The 23,824-nt window shown below is 43.7% G+C and overlaps 1 protein-coding gene across 1 annotated transcript in view; it reads right to left on the reverse strand.

Annotated features, from left to right (window-relative positions):
• rttn (rotatin) overlaps positions 1–23,824 on the reverse strand; it is a 64,952-nt gene that overhangs the window by 1,104 nt on the left and 40,024 nt on the right. Inside the window, exons 32-47 of the mRNA XM_083778506.1 lie at positions 23,103–23,180; positions 21,325–21,523; positions 20,902–20,996; positions 19,592–19,685; positions 19,018–19,219; positions 17,985–18,075; positions 16,881–17,031; positions 16,158–16,295; positions 14,811–15,013; positions 14,248–14,353; positions 12,109–12,206; positions 10,971–11,048; positions 10,144–10,270; positions 7,031–7,227; positions 6,019–6,295; positions 1,441–1,544 (exon numbers count right to left, since the gene is read on the reverse strand). Coding sequence (XP_083634632.1) covers positions 1,441–1,544; positions 6,019–6,295; positions 7,031–7,227; positions 10,144–10,270; positions 10,971–11,048; positions 12,109–12,206; positions 14,248–14,353; positions 14,811–15,013; positions 16,158–16,295; positions 16,881–17,031; positions 17,985–18,075; positions 19,018–19,219; positions 19,592–19,685; positions 20,902–20,996; positions 21,325–21,523; positions 23,103–23,180 — 2,238 coding nt within the window. The remainder of the gene's footprint in view (positions 1–1,440; positions 1,545–6,018; positions 6,296–7,030; positions 7,228–10,143; positions 10,271–10,970; positions 11,049–12,108; positions 12,207–14,247; positions 14,354–14,810; positions 15,014–16,157; positions 16,296–16,880; positions 17,032–17,984; positions 18,076–19,017; positions 19,220–19,591; positions 19,686–20,901; positions 20,997–21,324; positions 21,524–23,102; positions 23,181–23,824) is intronic.

Here is a 23,824-nt window from a genome sequence, read left to right on the forward strand (position 1 = left end):
AAAACGTTTTATGAAATTAGAAAATTGCTGATTTGTAACAATTCTTCTCCTGCCCATAATACATACATGCAGCATCATATGTTTATGAAACTTTACAGTATGGTAGAATGCCAAATAGCACCGATACCAGTCTTACTCCAATTGGCCAAAGGGGGGCGCTATAGCAATATTTCATGAAAAATCCGAAAAACGCAGCAGTAAAGATATAGAGCCTATTGAAATGAATGCTTTAAGTTAAAAAAAGCTCCGAGTGTAGTTTTGCATATGAACCTATTTGAATAGACCACACCGACGTGCACACACAGTGCCAAACAGTTCATTAAATTGAAGTGGCATCTACAGTACATCCTTAGTCCATCCGCATCTCCACACGCTCACAAGTCAATCCATCGCCCTTATATGGAGAACCATTGCCGCACTTTGGTTCTGGACAACTGCCAAGCAGCACATCACTCTCTGAGGACTCCGGCAATAACAGTAATAATAATCGACTTCAAGTGGAAGTCGATTGGTCAACAGTTTGTCTGGAAGCTGACGGAAAACAATTAAGTATTAAAAGAAACCTAAAAAATAAAACATTTATGGGGGAATGGGCCCTGGCCACTGCTGGGCTGTCTGTGGTAACCACGGTTACTGTCTTCTTGAATGTATTCACTACAGCAATGTGGACAGGAGTCCTGCAAAGTCACGGATGCTCACGTGTGGCAGACTGTTTATTTGATGCTCACTGGCTGGTGGAGTAGCTGGATTAAACTCTACTCTACTCTACATGTGCCTCCATGGCAATAGTGGCCAGCCTGTCCTCCTGTACCTGTAGCCGCAGTCTCTCCCGTTCCTTCCTCCCCTTCTGTTTCTGTGGCAGCCTCATCATCCTGTAGCAGCCTCTACCCCAAGCCCTGTAGCAGCCTCTTCTCCTGTAGCCTCCCTTGTTCCTGTACCAGCCCCTATACAGTATAGTGTACGGTTGCTGCAAGGCCCCTAAGGTTGAGACGTGCTAGCCTCTCCTCCATGGTCTGTATCAGCTTCTCCCGTGGACAGTCACATACCCGACGGACTCGACACCGGGCACAGCACCCCCTCAGGTCGTCTGCGATGCGTGTGCTGAAGTTGAAGTCGGTCAGCCGGACGGCTTTTTCGAGAAACGTGAGCAACAGACGTGTGGAGATTTCTCGCATTTATAGTAGGATTGATTCCAGGCACATGAACACAAGCTCATATGCAAAAGCAAATATCAGCACAATATGCTGATATACAACCAGTACACTCAACAAATAGATCTTTGCAATAAAATTGGAACAGACTTGACAAGGATACTTATTCAAGGAATTTATTGAACTAATCTCTGGTTGGGCTGTGTGTGTGTGTGTGTGTGTGTGTGTGTGTGTGTGTGTGTGTGTGTGTGTGTGTGTGTGTGTGTGTGTGTGTGTGTGAATGTTGTACCTTCTGGTTGTTGTGGAGCAATGCCCAAAGTGCTGAGGCTCCCATAGAGCGAACCTCTGTCTCTTTACTTTCCAGACAGGACACCAACACACTCATTGCCTTGCCTGAAAAGATATAATGTATTATAAAGATGACACAATGTAACACTTCAGACCAGAGCTGCAACTAGAAATGATATGATAGTATTTCTAAGCTAGCAATTACATTGGCTTTTTTTAAATGCCAAAATGTTGGTGGACCAATTGCCATTTTGAGATGTTGTGGCATCATAACTAACGTTTACAACAACCTTTCTCACAGAGCAATTAAATCACTTTCACTTGAGTACACAAGGAAATGTGGTCGTACTGCATGTCACGTCAAACTGAAATGTGGTCGTACTGCATGTCACGTCAAACTGAAATGTGGTCGTACTGCATGTCACGTCAAACTGAAATGTGGTCGTACTGCATGTCACGTCAAACTGAAATGTGGTCGTACTGCATGTCACGTCAAACTGAAATGTGGTCGTACTGCATGTCACGTCAAACTGAAATGTGGTCGTACTGCATGTCACGTCAAACTGAAATGTGGTCGTACTGCATGTCACGTCAAACTGAAATGTGGTCGTACTGCATGTCACGTCAAACTGAAATGTGGTCGTACTGCATGTCACGTCAAACTGAAATGTGGTCGTACTGCATGTCACGTCAAACTGAAATGTGGTCGTACTGCATGTCACGTCAAACTGAAATGTGGTCGTACTGCATGTCACGTCAAACTGAAATGTGGTCGTACTGCATGTCACGTCAAACTGAAATGTGGTCGTACTGCATGTCACGTCAAACTGAAATGTGGTCGTACTGCATGTCACGTCAAACTGAAATGTGGTCGTACTGCATGTCACGTCAAACTGAAATGTGGTCGTACTGCATGTCACGTCAAACTGAAATGTGGTCGTACTGCATGTCACGTCAAACTGAAATGTGGTCGTACTGCATGTCACGTCAAACTGAAATGTGGTCGTACTGCATGTCACGTCAAACTGAAATGTGGTCGTACTGCATGTCACGTCAAACTGAAATGTGGTCGTACTGCATGTCACGTCAAACTGAAATGTGGTCGTACTGCATGTCACGTCAAACTGAAATGTGGTCGTACTGCATGTCACGTCAAACTGAAATGTGGTCGTACTGCATGTCACGTCAAACTGAAATGTGGTCGTACTGCATGTCACGTCAAACTGAAATGTGGTCGTACTGCATGTCACGTCAAACTGAAATGTGGTCGTACTGCATGTCACGTCAAACTCCCACGGTTTGCAGGAAATGTGTGGACATCTTTCCGCAGGAAACAACAGAATTAAGTTACATCACTGACAGACACGCAACCCTTCCCTCGAGTCCCACGGTCTCAACAGATGGTATTAAAAAGAGAACAGCCATTACATCTTCTTAGTAAAAGTTATCTTCTGTATCCTTTGTGGTTCTTTAGTTCCCTTTTGTTAGTAGTTAGTTGACATCTTAGTATCCGTTTTCTAGTTTCTATTCCAAGAATGGTTAAAGGGTAATTTCACTTTAAAACAACGTCTGGGCCATTTTCACTTTGGCGTGCTTTTGTGAACTACACACCACAGCAAGCATGATCTGTCCGTGTCTTGACTATGTGCAACACAAAGGCAATCATATATATATATATATATATATAGTGCTTGAGAAAATTAAACCCCAATTTCAAAAATCAGGGTTGATTATTTTTTAGAGCAAATTCCGGATGGATTCTACAGTGCACTGTTTATTGGTTATATTTGTTATTCATCAAAACACATTACAGCCTAATGTCGATGTCGCTCTTATTTTTTATTATGCTCTTATTTCACCAACCAGAAGTCAAAAGCATACTTACGAACATGCCATGCAATGTTCTATAATATTCATGGAAAATCACTGATCGTTCATCTTAACAGTATGCGTGTCCTTGTATTCTTTCAAAATAGCGACGTGGGGTGCCCATTCTATTCCCCCCCCCCCCCCCCCGATAAAATACGGTAAAACGCATACCAGGACACATTAAGGAAAAAGATAATCTCACAATAGAACAAACCAGGGCACTTAGGGAACTAATCAACAACAAACAAATCGTAATCAAGCCAGCAGACAAAGGCTCCTGCATAGTAATTATGGACAGACACCAATACCTGTTAGAAGGTGAGAGACAGCTCAACAATCAGGATCATTATAGGCAATTAGACCAACCAATTTACATAGAGACAGCTAGAAAAGCCCAAGCCATTGTAAACAAACTGAGGGAAAAAAAGCACATAAATGCCAAACAACATCAATATTTAATAGGACAGGACAGCCCACGAGCTAGGATATTTTATCTTTTACCAAAAATACACAAAAGCCCGGATTCATGGACAATACCATATGGAATTCCACCCGGTAGACCAATTGTGTCGGACTGTGGCAGTGAGACTTATCAGACAGCAGAGTTTATTGAATATTTCCTAAACCCACTGTCGATAAAACACCCCAGTTTTATAAAAGACACTTACGATTTTGTGGACAAAATTAAAGCTATTATAGTAGGAAAGGAAGCCTTCTTGTTTTCGATAGATATAGACAGCCTCTACACAAACATTGAGACAGAAGCAGGCCTACTAGCAGTTAAAGAAGTCTTTAGTAAATACCCAGACACAAATCGACCAGAGGAGGAATTACTCCAATTACTAGACTTAAATCTAACCCAGAATGATTTTTCCTTTAACAACAAGTTTTATTTACAAATCAAAGGGACAGCCATGGGAAAGCGATTTGCACCATCTTATGCAAACATTTACATGAGCATATGGGAGCAGACAGCACTAAAAAAATGCAGACTTAAACCAACACATTATTATAGGTTTCTGGATGATATATTTGGAATATGGGAACATAGCAAGGAAGAATTCCAGGAATTTATTGATGTTCTAAATAGCCATCATAGATCCATAACGATAAAATTTGTGACACACACTGAAAGGATTGACTTTCTTCAAGGGCCCAAACTTTAACACAAATGGGAAACTAGACTTAAAAGTATTCTTTAAAGAAACAGACACCCACGCCCTATTACACAAAACGTCCTTTCACCCGACACACTCCTACACAGGGATAGTCAAATCACAACTACTAAGATTCCATAGGATTTGCATGCAAAGAAGTGATTTCAAAATAGCTTGTAAAACACTATTTAAGGCCCTCAGACTAAGAGGATACACTAGGACATTCCTCCGGAAAGCTCAAAGTACCTTCTTAGAAATAAGAGTGCGAGATCCAGGCCCTAAATTGGCCCTGATAACCAGTTATTCAACACAGAGCACACTAGCCAACAACAGAATAACCGAACGGATGATCTTCTAAAAGATTATAAAATTATATCGGCATACAGAAAAAACAAAAACCTTAAAGATTATCTAGTACACAGCAAGCTAAAAGAAATCAACACACCAGCACGCGAGGGACCAGAATACTTCAAACCCAAACAATTAGTCAAAAATAGAACTACAAAACGCGTGTTAGAGATTAAACAACAAATAACAACCAGAACCAGCAACTGCATTTACTTAATCACATGTGACAAATGTGGTTTACAATATGTCGGAGAAACGGGTAAAACAATAGGTACAAGGCTGGGACAACACAGATACAATATTAACAATGGAAAAAAGACAACCAGGTTTGTGCAACATTTCATGGCTCATGGCATTGAAGCTCTAAAATGCGCTGGACTTCAACACAATCCCAACTGGACAGTAGGACAAAGACGTTTTAATGAAAAACAGTGGATTAAGAACCTCAACACGGATTTTCCTGGAGGCTTAAACATGCCTAAAATCAGATCTTGAACACAACAAAACTTAAACTCAGGATTAAACTGGAGAAATCTAAAAATTATTGGATCAGACTTCCTTCGGATACATGGCGAATGCATTTATTCCTTGCACTGAAGTTTTTTAATTCCCCCCCCACGAAATACGAAAAAAAAAAAAAAAAAAAAAATCTTTTGTGTGTACAGATGTCTTGGGCACACCATGGGATAATTCCTAGTAATTCATGTTTAGCCTAAATTAACAGCACCTATAGCAAATTCACACGTGTGGGCATGACATGCATGAATAAATTAATACATTCTAAACCAGACTTCACACCGACATATGTCTCTGCAGCTGTGCGTTAAGAGTGTACATACTAGACAGAATACAAAAAGTTCAATTTCTCCTATGAAGGCAATCAGGCAGATGTTTGGGCACCGGTTAGCTCCTATGTGCTGCACATGCATAACTGAGTCAATTGTTGCTAAAGAAAGAAATTGCACTGAATTGTCAGGTACTTTGCAAACAGCTGGCGAAAATGAAATCACAAACCAAGATGAGGTTGCTTATTTGTGTTGTATTCTCGATTAAAAAAACCCATCTCTGGTCTGATTCGATCTTGTCTGATACGCCAATTATTGAATTGATGTCAGAAAAGGTTTTTGTTCTACAGTAGAAAAGTGCTCTACAAATTAAAATGTATTATTCAGATGAATTCTTATTCTCGTGGGTCTCTCTCATACCGTTGGTGAGGACGTGGGTCTTGTTGGCGGGGCAGAAGCAGAGGTTGTGCATGGTGAGCAGCGCGGGGCGCCGCTGTGGTGCAAGGTCTACCAGCAGCTCCAGGGCCCCCGTCACCTTGAGGATGCTCTGCTGGCCGTCTTCACCGAACGACAGGCTGACCAGCAGCCTCAGCCACAGTCCCAGCACCCCCCCACCCCCACCCCCACTAGGAGCAGACTTCACCCCTCCTCCTGCCTTGGGAACTGAGACCGCCAGGAAGGCCTGCAGGAAATTACTCTGGAGGAGAGAGAGACAAGACAGGGATGTTGAGAGTTTGTGTGTCATTATGCGGAACAACTGTCTTATCTTGACGGGGCTCCTGTCGCACACTGGAAGACAACCGTGTTGGCCGGCACTGGGCTGACATATTAAGAGTGATGAAACTTAAATAAATGTTTCATTTTATCGTTTGATGTTGCAGATCTGTCCCATGTGTATTGTGTTCTCTGTTGCTGCCTATCCCCACACCTAATCTCAATACCTCACCAGGTATCGTCTTGTCACGGTGGGGCAGGGAGGACAGTGGAAGTTAACCTGTTTCACATAGGCTACCGCTAATAAGATATACAGTATACAGTAATAATGACCTAGACCTTTTGCTCCTTTCATCCGAAACATTATTCATTCATTTTTGTGGCAGAGTATCTCATCCACCTGTACATAATGCAAAAATGCATTTACATACAGTACTAATAGGAAGGATAGCCCCTTAACAGTGCATGCTATAGCTCAATCTCCAATGAGTTAATCACACATTACTCATGATGTAGGGTTAACTACAGCATACAGTATAAGTATGCACATTGACAGTGACGCTAGGTTAAAAGTAGACCATAGTTTAAATTCACATGACAAAGATCCACTATGGATTTGTTGCTGAACAAAGTAGTCGGTGTGCAGGTTCCATCTTTAAACGTAATCACACATTGCACCATGTGTTGCGGTATTGGCGCAGGCCTGGTTGGTTCTCACCTTTTGCAGGAGGCCCCTACAGTCCCGGGATATGGCCAGGTTAGCCAGCAGAGAGAAGGCTAGCTTCTGGACGGGGCTGTTGTCTGCTGCTAACCCCGACGTCAGCTTCATGACACAGTGCATGAGGGTGCTGCTGGGAGGACCACGGGAACCTGGAGCAACACCGGTGCCACCGGCGCAGCACAGAGAACTGCATGCTGGGAAGAGGAGGTTAAAATAAACCTGATGGGTGTGTTATGTATGTGGTTCAATCATACATTATAAGGCAATGTCAAGATAACAGCAGTGCTATTATTGAAATAATGTATGATTGAACCACATACATAACAGGGTGTTAAGTCAATAGAGAGCAAACCCACACACACAAACCGTACTTGCATGCATACTGTACACCCCACGCCAGGAGGGAAATGTGAAATGTGTGTGCAGGGTATAGCGTATTACAAAGCAATTCACTATGCACAGGACATCAGAGCTGCAAGAAAGCTGCCTGCAGAACAAAGAGACAGTGAGGAGATGTCTTTGTGGTCGCATTAACAAACAGCGGGGTGGCACAAGCTTTAGCAGTGTCAGCAGTGGATTTCCACACTGTTCAGGGTAGTAGAAACATTATGTTTATAGTTCAAAACACCACCGAAAGGTGGTATCCAAGGTATCCAAGGCCTAAAGGCACCAAGGCAGGGATAAAGATGGCATCCGAGCAGCACCTCCGAGTCCTGGAGGCACAGCATATTCAGGGCTCGGCTTTGATAACGTGTGCTCCAAGGCTAAGGATTCAGAATTGCAAACACAGATATACACAACGCCCCAAAATAGGAGATACTAGAACTGGCAGATAAACAGATACATTGTATTTGAAAATAATTCTCGTGAGCATTATTGACGCAGCTCATTAACGCTCTCGTTTGTGGGTTGCCCAGGAAAGCAGTACGGAGATAAACAAGCATTAGATAATGAGAATGTTAACGAGACATTGCCTGACTCTGATTGACATCGCTAATTTGAAGACACGGCACCCTGACGAGTGCACGGCGTCTCAGGAGAGACATAGCTAGCCTGAGGGTGCACGGTGTATTACTAAGCCAGGCTTCACGCAGCCTGAGCACTGTCTGCTGTTGAGATAACCTTCAAAGACCCACAGAGCCCCACTTTACTAGGGCTGGCCCATTTTTCAAAGTAACTAGTAACTAAGTAACTCAAGTTTTCAAATAAATGTAGTTGAGTAAAAGTACAATATTTGCCTCTGAGATGTAGTAAGTAGTAGTAGAAGTAGAAGTAGTAGAAGTAAAAGTATTGGAAATCAGAAATACCTCAAAACTGTACAAGTAAAATGTACTTAGTTACTTTCCACCACTGCATGTAGATCTGCCGCTGGCTAGCTTGAGGGTGTTCTAGCTAGTGCTGTGAGGGAGGGGGGCTGTTGTCCCCTGGCCATAGTAATCTTTATAAATGTTTCACCTACATGAACGGCTTCATAAGAAATGTTGGCCTAAATAAAAATATAGTGAGAGTTACATCTTAGATTTGATATTTGATTGAAAAACAGTCTAGACAAAATGTTGATGCATGGTTTTCGGCTGGCCGTGGCCAAAGCCTCTAGTCTAGATGTGTTTATCTTAGAGAATTTCAAATTTAAACCCATAATTGCAAACCAGCAGCCTGCATCTCCATTCTGCATATAGATGCAGATATAGATAGACCTTTCTGTGTGCATCTTATTAATTTCCACAAGTGCTTGATCAATGATTTCCCAGGTGATTTTCATTGGATATCGCATACCACAGAGGCGATATTTTTCATTTTTGAGCCGAATACAAACGGAAAGAAGCCTGGGTACCGAGGCTACGGAGGCACCAGCCGACCTGCCGATGGCCTCACGTGTGTATATATATATATATATATATATATATATATATATATACACACACACAATACAGTATAATATACCTTTTCTTCACTAGATTATGACCTGAGATCAGATTCTAAAAATGTGTTCTACATCCTGACAGTTTTCTGAAAAAGCTACGTTTCTATGTCGTTCTTCGATTTTTCAAAAATAGCAGACCTACAAGCTTGTAGCGCGCCACTTGGTGGCGTGCTATGAGCTTGCAGATCTGCTATTTTTCAATAGCTAAAGCATGACATGACACCAAAAGGGGTTCCCGCCCAAAATGTGGGTTATTAAACGTATTTGTGGTTTAGAAACGTAATGGACAATCGACGTAGCTACAGTATCTTGGGGTGGGCGGTACCATCCCATGAAAATTGCCTGGGGTGTGGCACAGGCGAAAGTACTTTCACCGGTGTTCGCACGTGTGCATGGCTGCACGCACGCTCACACACACCTGAAACGAATAGGACCGCTGATCAAAGTTTGACACTCTCTGCATATAAACCTAGCCTGTTTCTGTCACTCTGAATCTTCTGCGACATGTCTGCTGCTGTTTGGCCTGCCATGCATGCAGATGGCTCACATGATGGAATGCCAACGTCCCGGAAGACACAGGGGACTCTTTGTGATTCCCCAGTGTCTCTCCCGCCGGTCTGACGTACAGTACATGCAGTACAGTGGAGCGACAGGCTGTCGGGCCCCGGGAATCCTGACAGTGGATCTATTGTAAAGGAACAGGCTGGATGGGGCGTTGTACAGTTTGTACAGTGAGACAGAATGCTGTTCAGTGGTCATGGGAAGGACAACGTGACGCGTGGTGGGGAGCATGTATGTATGCCTCAAGTGGGATTGCTGACCGCAGACGGTGAGAATGGGCAGGCACGGGCCAGGCACAGTGCCTGCACAAACACTGGAAACCTTGCACAGCTGGAAACCTTGTATGTCCAAAACGGGTTTTTTTCTTATATCAATTACACCCCCCCCCATGAATGCAAGGCTTCATGGGGTGTGTATTCTGTGTAATTGATAGAAAATAAGTATTTTCATTTTCACTTTATTTTAGATTTACAGTCTCGCATCATGATGCAGGGAGTTGTGAGCCTGTAGATAAGCTATTTTTTCTACTTTTGTCTGATACTGTGGTGTGACAAAGTAGGACATTCAATACAAGGTTTCTGCCCGACAGCAACGAATACACACACACACACACACACACGCAGACCTGTGGTGCAGTTGGCTGTGTAGACACACAGAAGCTCCAGCACTGCCTCCATTGTCAGATCGTCCAACAGGAGCCAAGGCCAAAGGGCATGGAGCACTTGCGTCAAGCGAGCGTCTGTGGCCGCAACCTGCGCACGCGCACACACGCACACACACACACACCCACACACACACACACACACACACACACACACACACACACACACACACACACACACACACACACACACGGTTAAAAGTAATAACATACATTAGGGGAACCTTGATTTACACTACAGCACAAACACAGATGGCAGCAATCAACATAAAGTGCCTTAATAGTTTTGCCCAGTGTGCAGGGAAAGCAAACAATGAACACAGTAAGAGCAAACATTATAGACTAGTTTCCAACATGGGCTGGCCTAAATGAATACAAGCTGATCCACTGATACAGCAGGGCTTACGGCTTAGTTGCTCGCTGGCGTCATGCTTTGAAAGCTCTACAAGCACACAAGTTCGTGCCACGGTTTTGACATGTTGTGAGCTTGTAAATCTGGTATTTTTTGTGGGCAAAGTATAAAGCTCACAACGTGCCACGGTTTGACATGTTGTGAGCTTGTAAATCTGGTATTTTTTGTGGGCAAAGTATAAAGCTCACAACGTGCCACGGTTTGACATGTTGTGAGCTTGTAAAGCTGGTATTTTTTGTGGGCAAAGTTTAAAATCAGGGGCAACGCTTATTTGGCAAAATCTCATTTAGCATAGGTCCATTGTGGTTTCATTAAATGTCAATTATCATAGTGGAAGAAAAAAAAGGGGGGAAAGAAAAAACAGACAAGGAGGCTTTACTTTGCAATCATCGTTGCGGTATACAGCGTTGCGCAGGATGTCCGCCATCAGCTTGACTTCTCTTAAATAGCTCTCCTCCTGGTGGCATAGATAGAATGATACACCGACGTCAACTAGTAACATTTATTAGACCACCATTTAACCCAATTAGCCGTTCACTAAGTCCCACCCAAGCCCGTTGTTGGCCAATACCACGTTAGCGACGGTTACTAAGTAAGGATCCTAGTCAAGCTTTCAATGCTTGTCAAAAGGGTTAAGCGGTGTCAATAAATATATTTGCTGTACAGCATGTGTGGACCTCAGAAAGAGGGTTTGTTTTCTTACCTTGTTATGAGCAAACTAGTCCATTCCATGAATTATTTCGCTCTGTTGTGCAGTTTAATAGTAAATATTAGAAATAAAAATAGGCTCTCATAGACTTCCATTGTAACGGGGAATCAGCTCTCAAAGTCACTCTTTTAGCACGTAAGCGAACACAACAAAAGCTGATTCTGACAGTTTATGACATTTTATTTTACCGTTTTATTTTCATCTTTTGATAGATTTATAAAGTAACTATTTTGGTCGGAGAAGCAGTACACAAACTAGTCAAAACAAGACAACGTTGACATTTTTTATTAAAAATAAAACCGCATGAGTTTTCCTGATTCCTGTCAGTCAGCTTTTGTTGTGTTCGCTTACGTGCTAAAAGAGTGACTTTGAGAGCTGATTCCCCGTTACAATGGAAGTCTACGAGAGCCTATTTTTATTTCTAATATTAAACTGCACAACGGAGCGAAATAATTCATGGAATGGACTAGTTTGCTCATAACAAGGTAAGAAAACAAACCCTCTTTCTGAGGTCCACACACACATGCTACAGCAAATATATTTATTGACACCGCTTAACCCTTTTGACAAGCATTGAAAGCTTGAGCAGGATCCTTACTTACCGTCGCTAACGTGGTATTGGCCAAGAACGGGCTTTGACGGGACTTAGCAAACGGCTAATTAGACCTATATTATTATTTATTATCTAAATCCTAACCTAAGTTTTATGAAAAACTTCAATTTTCGTATTCAAAACAATTCAGAGAAGAGCTGAGACAGTGCATTCATGTGCAGACAGGCAGCTTTGCCCTCCCCCCTCTTCCCTCACCTTCTTGCGGTGAGCAGCCTTGCCTGGTCGCACAGAGTCCCTGTAGAGATGGCACTGGCTCTGTTTCATGTGCTCCACACAGCCGTCTATCAGACCAGCTGAGACACAGAGGAGTGATGGGACAGACCATGTAACAGTTTCTATGTGACATATCGGCGAAACCTCATACGTCCAAAAACAATGGTTACTTTTCAGGAAATGGAGGAAAAAAAAGAGTCTGTGTTCCAATTAAGTTATAATGTACTGTGTAGTCACAAGCAATACTTTTCATTGGTTCCTGTATAAAACACAAAAAAGAATAAGCAGAACTACATTTCAAACCTTTCATCTATTTTTGTATTAAAATAGAACAAGAACAACTTTCCAGGAATTAAAAAAAAAGGCTATACTGTAGTTTCTATTATCCTGGAATTCTCAATGATGTTACTAGTAGGCAGGTTTCTGAACTGTCCACTTCTCTCTACAGTCTACAATACTGCAGTGGAGAGAGAAGCTGTCTCAGGCCCTAAATATTAGGTACACTATATTGGGAAGAGCGAAAGAGAAGCCCAATTTATGCTCCGTCAGGTACTGAGAATTATAGCCGACGTCCTGTACAAGCTTGCGTCCGTGTGGCTCAATCGGTAGAGCTCTCGCCTTTGGACCACACGTTCATGGGTTCGAGTAGCATGGCCTGGGTGGAGCAAGTCATGCAGGGGAGTACTGGGAGCTGATGGTAGGTGTAGCGTTCCACCTCTGCAATCCATCTCCCAGGGGTCTAGTGCATTGTAACGGGGACAGACTCCATCTCCCAGGGGTCTAGTGCATTGTAACGGGGACAGACTCCATCTCCCAGGGGTCTAGTGTATTGTAACGTGGACAGACTCCATCTCCCAGGGGTCTAGTGCATTGTAACGGGGACAGACTCCATCTCCCAGGGGTCTAGTGCAGGGTACCCCAATAGGCGGCCCGCGGGCCATTTGCGGCCCACAGAGCGCCCCCTTGTGGCCCATGAAAGAATTTAAAAAAAAATATATATATATATATATATATATATTTATTTTTTTTCTTTTAAGGGTCCCAGATATAAATGGCATTAAATAGGGGTCAGTAGCCTATGCATGTCAAACTGGGCATCCTTTTCAAATGGGGTCTTGCCCTGGAAATAAATTTTCAGGGCAAGACCTCGACCTCGCGCGTGCAGACTCGGCCCCCAGCCTGGTACGCTAGTCAAAATATGGCCCTTGAAGAAAATTAATTGGGGAACCCTGGTCTAGTGCATTGTAACGGGGACAGACTCCATCTCCCAGGGGTCTAGTGCATTGTAACGGGGATAGACTCCATCTCCCAGGGGTCTAGTGCATTGTAACGGGGACAGACTCCATCTCCCAGGGGTCTAGTGTATTGTAACGGGGACAGACTCCATCTCCCAGGGGTCTAGTGTATTTTAACGGGGACAGACTCCATCTCCCAGGGGTCTAGTGTATTTTAACGGGGACAGACTCCATCTCCCAGGGGTCTAGTGCATTGTAACGTGGACAGACTCCATCTCCCAGGGGTCTAGTGTATTGTAACGTGGACAGACTCCATCTCCCAGGGGTCTAGTGCATTGTAACGGGGACAGACTCCATCTCCCAGGGGTCTAGTGCATTGTAACGGGGATAGACTCCATCTCCCAGGGGTCTAGTGCATTGTAACGGGGATATACTCCATCTCCCAGGGGTCTAGTGCATTGTAACGTGGACAGACTCCATCTCCCAGGGGTCTAGTGTATTGTAACGTGGACAGACTCCATCTCCCAGGGGTCTAGTGCATTGTAACGGGGACAGACTCCATCTCCCAGGGGTCTAGTGCATTGTAACAGGGACAGACTCCATCTCCCAGGGGTCTAGTGCATTGTAACGGGGACAGACTCCATCTCCCAGGGGTCTAGTGCATTGTAACGGGGACAGACTCCATCTCCCAGGGGTCTAGTGCATTGTAACGGGGACAGACTCCTGCATGTTACCTGCTGATAAGCCACTCCCGACCTACTTCTTTTTGCAACGCGTACGCGATGCAAGCTTGGACAGTAGGTCGGCGGCGGCTATATAATTCTCTGCGTACAACACCATCGTCGCGCGACAAAAGTATGAATGAATGAATGGGGCTGGAGCTTACCCCTGGCAGCATGGCTCTGAGCGGGGCGGCTGCAGGCAAGCACAGCCATCAGAGCCCTGGCTGTCAGCCTCTTCAGAGGATCCTGAGATGACCTCCTCTCAAAATTCTGCCATTTAGAGCCAGGACGAAAGTCATTACGCACACGCGCACACACACACACACACACACACACACGCAGTATTCCATTACATTGTGCGTTCAAGGCTTTGTGTAATTTTGCCCCCTAGCATGGCGAGGTAAGGCTCATGCAAAAGCTGGACCGCTCTGATCATTTCAAATTTAACCTTGAGAAACAGCCACACCAGGTTTATGATGTTCTGAGCAGTGGTTCTCAAACATATTCACGTCAAGTACCCCCAAAAATATGTTGTGCCAGGGAACCCAATAAGATTAAGTGTAAGATTTGTGTAAAATGTTTCAGAATTATTACAAAACATTTTCTAGATTTGTTTTGTGATTTCTATGCTAAATTAATCCATTTTGCTTGGGAACCACCCCAAGGGCCCCTGAACCACTGGTTCATAGTACACACTGAACCACTGGTTCATAGTACACAACATTACCTGCAGTAGCAGTTCACACAGGTGACCTGCAGGGGGCCCGTTCAGGATGTCAGACAAGGGAGTCATGGGGTCAGGGGTCATGCCGGTGACCTCCACAATGTGTCTCTTCGTCTCTTTGTAGAAAAGCACACAGATGAACTGCAGCACCACCGTGTGGAGGTGAGGATCGGTACGCTTCTCACTCACACACACAGATAAGGTTCCTGAAGTGCATGCACACGCGCACACACACACACACATACACAGACACACACACACACACACACACACACACACACACACACACACACACACACACAATCAACATTAATAAAAAAGAAATCTTGTCTCAAGAGTAGAAGCGGATATCCGCCTCTTTCTCAGCACAATGCAGCCACGTATCATAGAACTGTGTTCAAATGTACAAGCGCACCCTTGCTATTAAGTCTATTTATTTTTTTGTTCTTGAAAGGATTATGTGAATGCATTATTCTATTCTTCTGCAACATATTTTGGATGTATACGCCTCGTTTTATAAATGTGTGTAGAAACAATTGTGTTGGTAATATTCATTCATCTCACTGATAATATAATGCTGTAATGTTCGAGTTCTTTTATTTTGTTATTTCCTTTTTCCACGTTGAAATTGCACAATAAATAAAGCGTGGGATCGCCAAAATATTTCATATATAAAATGGGGTTGTGGTATTGAACAGTGAGAGCACCTTCTGTAAATAAACCACAACCAAATGGAGGTTGTCAAATGAGTCATATGAGACACAGCTGGTCGTGGGCTCTGAGATATCCACTCTAACAGAACATGCATTTTAGGAGGCCACACGCTTATAATTAGTTTTTGTATAATCCTTGTTTGTGAAGGGGCTTGATACCCGGCAACTCCTGGCTGCGTGTCCAAGTGTCCTTGAGCAAGAAACCCAACCCTTAATTGCTCCCGATGAGCAGGTTGGTGCCTTGCATGGACCATTGTGTGAATGTGTGTGTGTGAAATGCAGTACAACACTTTGAAGGCTCGGAAAGGCTAGAAATACGCTATATAAATGCAGTCCCTTTACCATAAACAAATCCTCAGTGCCCAATCACACCCACACTTACATGAAGATGAGAATGATGAGGAGATGTGCTTTGTTACAGTGTACTTTAGCACCCAAATGTAAAGTGCATTATACATACAAATTGATTATTAGATGTAGCATAATGTATGTTTGTTCAACACATGAAGTTTGGAGAGCAACTTGCATCCGAGTCATTCACTCTGTCACGTTACCTCATTAACTCTGATGCGCGCACACATGCACACACACACACACACACACACACACACACACAAAAGGTGGCGAATCTGTGCACCTGCAAACGCCTGCCAGCGCCTTCCCAGCGCAGCGGAGACAGATGGGTACACCGCTGAGCAGTCCCTCCTCAGCAGAGTAGCCAGGAGCGTAAACACGTCTGCCCAGCACATGCACACCGCAGCCTGGGCTTCCGTGTCTGGAGGGAAGACAGAGGAAAGGTGAGTCACAAATGATCTCACATGAAAAAGAGAGACAGAGAGACAGAGACGCACAAACAAACAAACAAACAAAAAACACCCACACAGATGTCAAATATCACACTAGAAATATGCCTCTGTGTGAATGACAGACATCTTGTTGCGCTTGAACCAGTATTGTACTCTGTATTTTAGTATTGAACCAGTATTGTACTCAGTATTTTAGTATTGAACCAGTATTGTACTCAGTATTTTAGTATTGTACTCAGTATTTTAGTATTGAACCAGTATTGTACTCAGTATTTTAGTATTGTACTCAGTATTTTAGTATTGTACTCAGTATTGCTGCAGGTAAAGCACTGTTGAAAATAATTCACGTGAAACACTTTAAACATGGCATCTCTATTTAACCCATTTAGATTTAGACATCAATTTATCATACAGTACCATTATGATATTGATGGTGGATATTTTGCGTATTGCATACCACATGATTATGCCCAAGTAATTTCTCAATAGCTTTGATCAAATAGTCTACACAGAGTTTAACATTTTGTTAATGAACTTGGCGTTACGGTTTTTACCCAAGTTGCTGGTATCCATTGTAAGGAGTGTCACCCCATTGGCCAGCAGTGGCTTCAGGAAGTCCATCTGACCAATGAACTCGTGGGTCGACGTCACACACGTCTGTAGAAACTTGGAGAAGCTGGATATATACTGAAGTAGGGTAAAAACCTATAATAGACAGTAAACACAACAATTATGCCAGATACACATGCAAGAAGCAACCGGGCCAGACCGAGTCTCTACAGAGCAGTGTTTCCATAGAGCAGACAACCCCGCCCAGTTATTCCTTTCAATGGAAGTTGCTCAGTGGCATTTGAAGCAACCCGGAAGTCTGACGGGAAGTACCACTGTTGGCTCAACGAGTTGGGTCTCAACGTTGAGACCCATTTTGAGTCATGACGTTCGTCACGTCACATGAACGTCCGTCCACCTCCATGACTGTTCTGCAGTTCCAGCTTTGGCCACAGTATGGCAGGCAGTGTTGTTTTCGTCGACTAAAACTAAGACGAAAAATGTTGACTACCTTTTTTCACTGACTAAAAGTAAACAAAAACTAAATAAAAATATGCTGGGTTGCATGCTGAAAATAGCAGATATACACTGCGACGCGTTGTGAGATTGTATATCTGCTATTTTCAGCATGCAACCAAAGTGTAAAATATGTCATTACAACGACATCAAGGCCTGTCAAAACACATTTTAGTCGACTAAATCAACTGTAGATTTAGTCAACTAAAATCGTATGACATTTAGTCGACTAAAACTAGACTAAACACTAGATAGAACATTCCAGGTGACTAAAATGTGACTAAAACGAAGTGAAAACTATTCAAGAGACTATGACTAATACTAAAATAGAAATTTGCTGCCAAAAACAACACTGATGGCAGGGTGGTTCAACGTTGGCCAGCCGCTCTGGGGGCTGGAGTATTCCAACCAACAACACAAACTGCTGGGGTGACCTCAGACAACCTTTCATGACAGCAGCACTGACACCATACACACTACAGTATCAACCCCATGGCATTTTCCACTGAGTGGTAATAGCATAACGTGTGTGTGTGTGTGTGTGTGTGTGTGTGTGTGTGTGTGTGTGTGTGTGTGTGTGTGATGCGTGTCACCTGAATCTTGATGTCCTCCCTTTCTCCGGCTGAGGTGTTTGGATTCTTCAGCTCAGCCAGACACTTCTCTATGGGGCCTGCATCCACCAGGCTGAGGGACACAACATGTTGTGGCTGTCGGTTGGAATCCTCGTATGTACAGGAAAACTTTACTTTTCAGGAAATGGAACAAACTCTTGTTAGAAATAGTGAAAATAGCAGATGTACAAGCTCACTGTGTACTGTAGATCAACTATTTTCACTACTTTTGGATGATACTTTGTACGACAGCACATAAATTGACACAAAAGAAAAAAGATATATATAATATATTTGCCTGACAGCAATGATGTGACAGTGAGAGACAGCACAGCGTGTGGTTTCTAGTCTATCCACTTTACAAGAAAGTAGCTCAAGTGGATCTAATAGAAGAGCAATGCCTATATTTCATACAGTACAGGGTGTTATGATTTGTAACACTTCAACAGTGTCTGGGGAAACGGCCAGCTTCTCTCTGACTTTGACATCCTCGATGACTTAATTTACATAAAGTTATAATAAAGTAAGCTAATCCCAGGGAGGTCAAGTCACATCTAATAGAAATGACAGTTGTTTGCATGTGAGAATATGCCACAGCCTCTGAAATATATAGCAACGGGTGGGTAACACTTCCTAAAATGCTACAGAAAACACAGGCAGTGGTTTTGTAGTTTCAATACACACACACACACAGAGTTAATGAGGTAACGTGACAGAGTGAATGACTCGGATGCAAGTTGCTCTCCAAACTTCATGTGCTACATCTAATAATCAATTTGTATGTATAATGCACTTTACATTTGGGTGCTAAAGTACACTGTAACAAAGCACAGAAAAAAAGATCAGATTCATGTTTCATGGAATGTAATTTATACACAAATAAGTATCCGCCCCTTACAATGCCCCATGATTTTTCTCAGATAGGTGAAAATTCTGCAGATTGGCGGCTGACAGATTGCCAGTGAATGAGCTGTTGTCGCCAGTGTCTGGACTGAAGTATGTTGTGGGTCCTGACCTGGCCAGTGAGTGGAGGAGCTGACTGTGCCGGACAGCATCCAGGGTGAAGTCTGGCAGGACAAGCATCAAGTTACCCAGCAGGCCACAGTGGGCCGCGAGGAGGTCGGGAGTTACCACGACAACAGGCTCTGCCGCTGAGGGCTCGCCCCGCCGGGAATCCTGGGAGATCACAGAGCCGCTGGTGTCCGTGTCACTCTGGCCTGAAAAACGAGACGGTTAATAATGAAGCCTTCAGCTGTGTTTTCACCCGCTGTGAAGGAAGACTCCAGGATGCCATGACCCCCAGGATGAAAAACATCACATGAAAACACATGTTTCTCTTTGAGACGAGGGAAATACACAGCGCTGGCAATGGGCTGTAGTTTATCATAATCACTCAAGAGACAAAATGGAAACGTCATTGAGCCTTGGAGCTGGACAGATGCTCAGAGTTTCGAGAAGGGAGAAAAAAAATAAAACAAAGTCAAGGTTGATGTGGTTTGAGCTATTTGATTATTATGACTACAAAGCATGCATGCATGCACAGCACGCACACAAAAATACATGCACTCTCTCTCTCTCTCTCTCTGTACCTTGAGTCATGAGTCTGCTAGCAGGCGTATCTTGTGTGCCAACATTACCCAAAGGGGAGAGAGCCACAGGGGTGTGAGGGCCTGAGCCCCCAATCTATTAAAGACAAACATCATACTTAATCATACACAATTCAGATCTTTGCAAAAGGGAGTTCCACTGGGCCTCAAGCCTGAGGCAGGCTATAGTCTGGTGCGTCTCAGAGGCATGACTGATGATTAGGAAGACACTGGAGCACGTGTGGAGCACGTGTGGAGCACGTGTGGAGCGTTGTCCCGGCGTTTTTAGTGGAAGTCCCCTCACTAAAAACGCCGGGACAACGCTCCACACGTCCCAAACTCTTCTCCCTTCTGGCTCCAAAACTGTGGAATGCACTTCCCATTGCAGTCAGAACTGCAGCATCACTCCCAATCTTCCGCCGTAGCCTGAAAACCCACCTTTTCAGACTCCATCATGGCCCATAGCACTTACCCTAACCCCTTAGATAGCATTTCTGTTGGCTTAGATAGCATTTGACACAGACTTATAGCATGTTATGTAGACAGCACTATAATTGTATTGTATATAGTCATAGCACGCCATAGTACATATGTATAGCATAGTAGTAAATATGTATAGTTTATATGTATAGTGTATGTATAGTTTCATTATATAGATATTCCACTGTTACTTTCTTAGCTTACGCATGTTTCATGATAAATGCTTTTATGTGATGTATTCCCATGCTTTTGTTCTTGCTTAAATGTAAGTCGCTCTGGATTAAGAGCGTCTGCTAAATGCCTAAATTGTAAATGTAAATTGGAGCATCACAGACAGTTTGATGAATCACAGACGTTTCAATGCATCGGTCACATCTTCGTCAGGTCTTGAGGAAATTATGTTCCTATAATTCAGATCTTCATTAGTAGTGTGTGGCCTCAGTACCCCCTTTCCTGCTTCCTACAAACTGTGACTGTGAGTCCAGTTTGTAAAATAAAATACAGCATAACGGGAAATACATATACATATTTTTATTATAATAACAGTGCTAGTCACATTTTATTTACCGTAATGTGTTTTTCCATTTTAGAAATCACCAGGTACACAAAGTTTGCCAATGTTTTTGGGTAGTTCTCTAGGGGCCCACATACCCTAATTTAAGAAACACTGGAGTATGCAGAAAACAAAACCTTTAGTGAGCCAGACTAACCTATTGGCGCGTTGTGTATTACGGTCAGATTCAGTCAAGAGGGAGTTACGGGCGAGGTCGTTTCTCGCCCCCAGGGCGTCTTACTGGTGTTTATGTGTGTGTGTGTGTGTGTGTGTTGCTCACCACAGTGCTAGAGGTAGAGAGGGAACTAGACGATCTGCTGGTGTTGACAGCTGTTGCAGGGGGAGCGCTCCAATATCTCAGGGAGTTCTCTGAATCTAAAACATACAGCATGTCAAGATCAGATGCCAAGATCAAACAACAACGAAACGTGTACATGATTGCTGCTTTACGCCATAAAGTAATCAACACAGTTTAACACCTGAAAATCTTTCTCAAGTTTTGCGAACACAGATGGGAGACACAGCATGTTCAGGAGCGTCCTCGCCAAACAAACTATTCCAGACGTGTAAATTGTAAACAGACAGACGCTAGAACAGGTTGTCGTAGTTCGACGTGTTAATGCCCGCCTCAAACACAACAATCACACTGACAGTCAAGACAGCTATAGACGGCCAGACAAGAGCAGTCAAAAAGGCTTTTTACCCCCCGAGGTGCTCTCCTGTGGACTGGGGCCGCGGGTGGCCGAGGTGGGGGGCTGGAGGTGGGAGATGTACCTGCCAAGGTAACAGGCCGAGGCAGACAGAGCGACGTGGAGGAAGTACTGACAGTGGTACAGCAGAGCCTGCAGCGCCGGCAGGCCCACCAGAGACACGCCGGACACCTCGTCATGGACACAGGGGTTCTGGACAGAGAGATGGAACTGGCATTAACCCATTTAGACCTGGGAACGATTCTGCAAATGTCTTCTAAATCCTGACTGTTTTCTTGAAAAAGCGATGTTTTTCTATGTCAGTCGTTCTCAAACACTTTCATGTCACTTTTCACGATTCTTCAAAAATAGCAGACCTACAAGCTCATAGCGCGCCACCGAGTAGATCTGCTATTTATAAATAGCTAAAGCATAGCATAATGCTAACACCAAAAGGGGTTCCCGCCCAAAATGGGTTTCAATTTCAATTTCATGTCAAGGACCCAAAAAATGATATGTAATTGGCCGCCGACCCCCATCTGAAAATATGTTGTTCCAGGGAAGCAAAGATTTGAGTTAAAAAAACGTTTGCCGTGAAAGAATATATATTCCAAGAATGGCGCACATTTTCACGACGGCTTGTAGATCTGCTATTTTTCAACAGCTAATGTTTAAAATAACTAGAGCGATGCCCGTGGGGCACTGGCCTACTTGGAACGATGCAAGTTGGAAATGCATGCCCCACCCAGTTATTATGTATGTGTCCCTTTTATGCCCATATATGGAGTTCTTTGTCAGGCATGACGGCTTTATCCGCAGCCAGGCGTGCATCTCAGCTCCCTGTGCACGGTGTTGTGCTTCACGCACCCGGTTGCGGTAGGCTCGGGTACCTTTGGGCATATTGGCATGTACAAAAGGTGGTGTGTAACTGAAATAGACTCAATAATCAAATGCATTGATTAGCCAATTTATCATTATTTTGCTGTGTCCCCTTTTATGCCCATATACGGAGTTCTTTAGTCAGGCATGCCCAAATATGGAGTCTATACAGTGAGGTCAGCTGTGTCCCCGTTAATGCCCATATATGGAGTTCTTTGTTAGGCATGTCCGAATATGGAGTCTGGCCCGGGCAGAGGCCTTTTGTGGCGGTTCTGGACAACCGTGGGTCCGACTGACTCAACACTGCACTCCCTGTGGGGGTGTGGAACTTGTGTGTCGAATTTGAAGTCGGTGGGGCGAACAGTTCTCGTGTTACATGGATTTCAGACACACACAGACTTGGTGCATTTATAGTTAGATGGTTAAAGTGGTTAAAAGCTAAAGTGACAGATGTGTTCCAGTCCGTAATGGATTAAAATATTATGTGACTTACAGGTTTCTGTCGCAGATAGGAAAAGTGCACAGGGAGATGAAAGCGCACGGATAGGGAACAGCAAGGAGGGGGTGTCCGACTCAGTGTGAATCCTAGATATTAAATGTATGGAGTGGACATTTTCATTGATGTCAGGCCAGGTCCTTCTGTGACGACCACAGAAAAGGAAGCAATCAATCCGCCGGAGCCTCAGCGACGTGTTTGTTTAATATTCATATATTCACACCGCAGATCTAGAAACATAATTATGATACATTTCTTTACCTATGGTGTGTATGCTGCATGGCTTTGCGGGAGACAAAATGAAAGGAAGAGGCTGAAAGACGGTAGAGAAAGAGGGAGAGAGGAGATGAAACGCAGTGTGACTATTTTAATCCACGGTCCATAAAAGCCTTTAAACTGTCTGGCAGGGGCACTGACCTGCCAGTGGGAGTCCTTGGCCTCCTCTGCGCTGGCAGGCATGGGCATTACCAGCAAGTTCTGCAGGATAAATGCTGCCTGGTACGCACGCACGCACGCACACGCACACGCACACACACACACACACACACACACACACACACACAGATCAAGTCAGAACATCTACAACACTGCCATCTGCCTGTGCTTGGCTGGAAAAACAAGAACGTCCTGACTCTGAGAAGTTGAGAACATTTCATTGCAGATTGATGCCTTTGACTCGGCTGTTTTGTACACCAGTGAAAACCAACAACCAACAGCAAGCAATGTATGACAAAATATATTTTCTGTTTTTAGTTTTCTTATTTTATAGTGTTGCTCCACACACTCTACAAGGATATTAAACACTTCTGGGTTCTTTTTAACATCTACTCAGATTTTTATGTGCATCTGAGTTTTTGAATCTGCTATTAATTTTGTTTGATCAGACATTTGAAGTTGAATAGGCTTATATACTGTAAGTGAGGGGGACCCCCCACATACCCATGCTAGACTCGTAGAAAACACACATCCCTGCTTCTGGTGACTGACTGTTGTTTTATTTTATTTTTATTTTTATTTTTATTTTATTTCCTGTCAAGACCACTTTCATCCCATCAATAAAGGCAGAAGTGCATTAGAAGAACAATTGTGTAACTATAGGCAAAACAAATAGGACGTGGTTAAAAAGTTTTAAAAAATCA

The sequence above is a fragment of the Protomyctophum parallelum genome (assembly GCF_964188405.1).
Source record: "Protomyctophum parallelum genome assembly, chromosome: 12".
Taxonomy (NCBI): domain Eukaryota; kingdom Metazoa; phylum Chordata; class Actinopteri; order Myctophiformes; family Myctophidae; genus Protomyctophum; species Protomyctophum parallelum.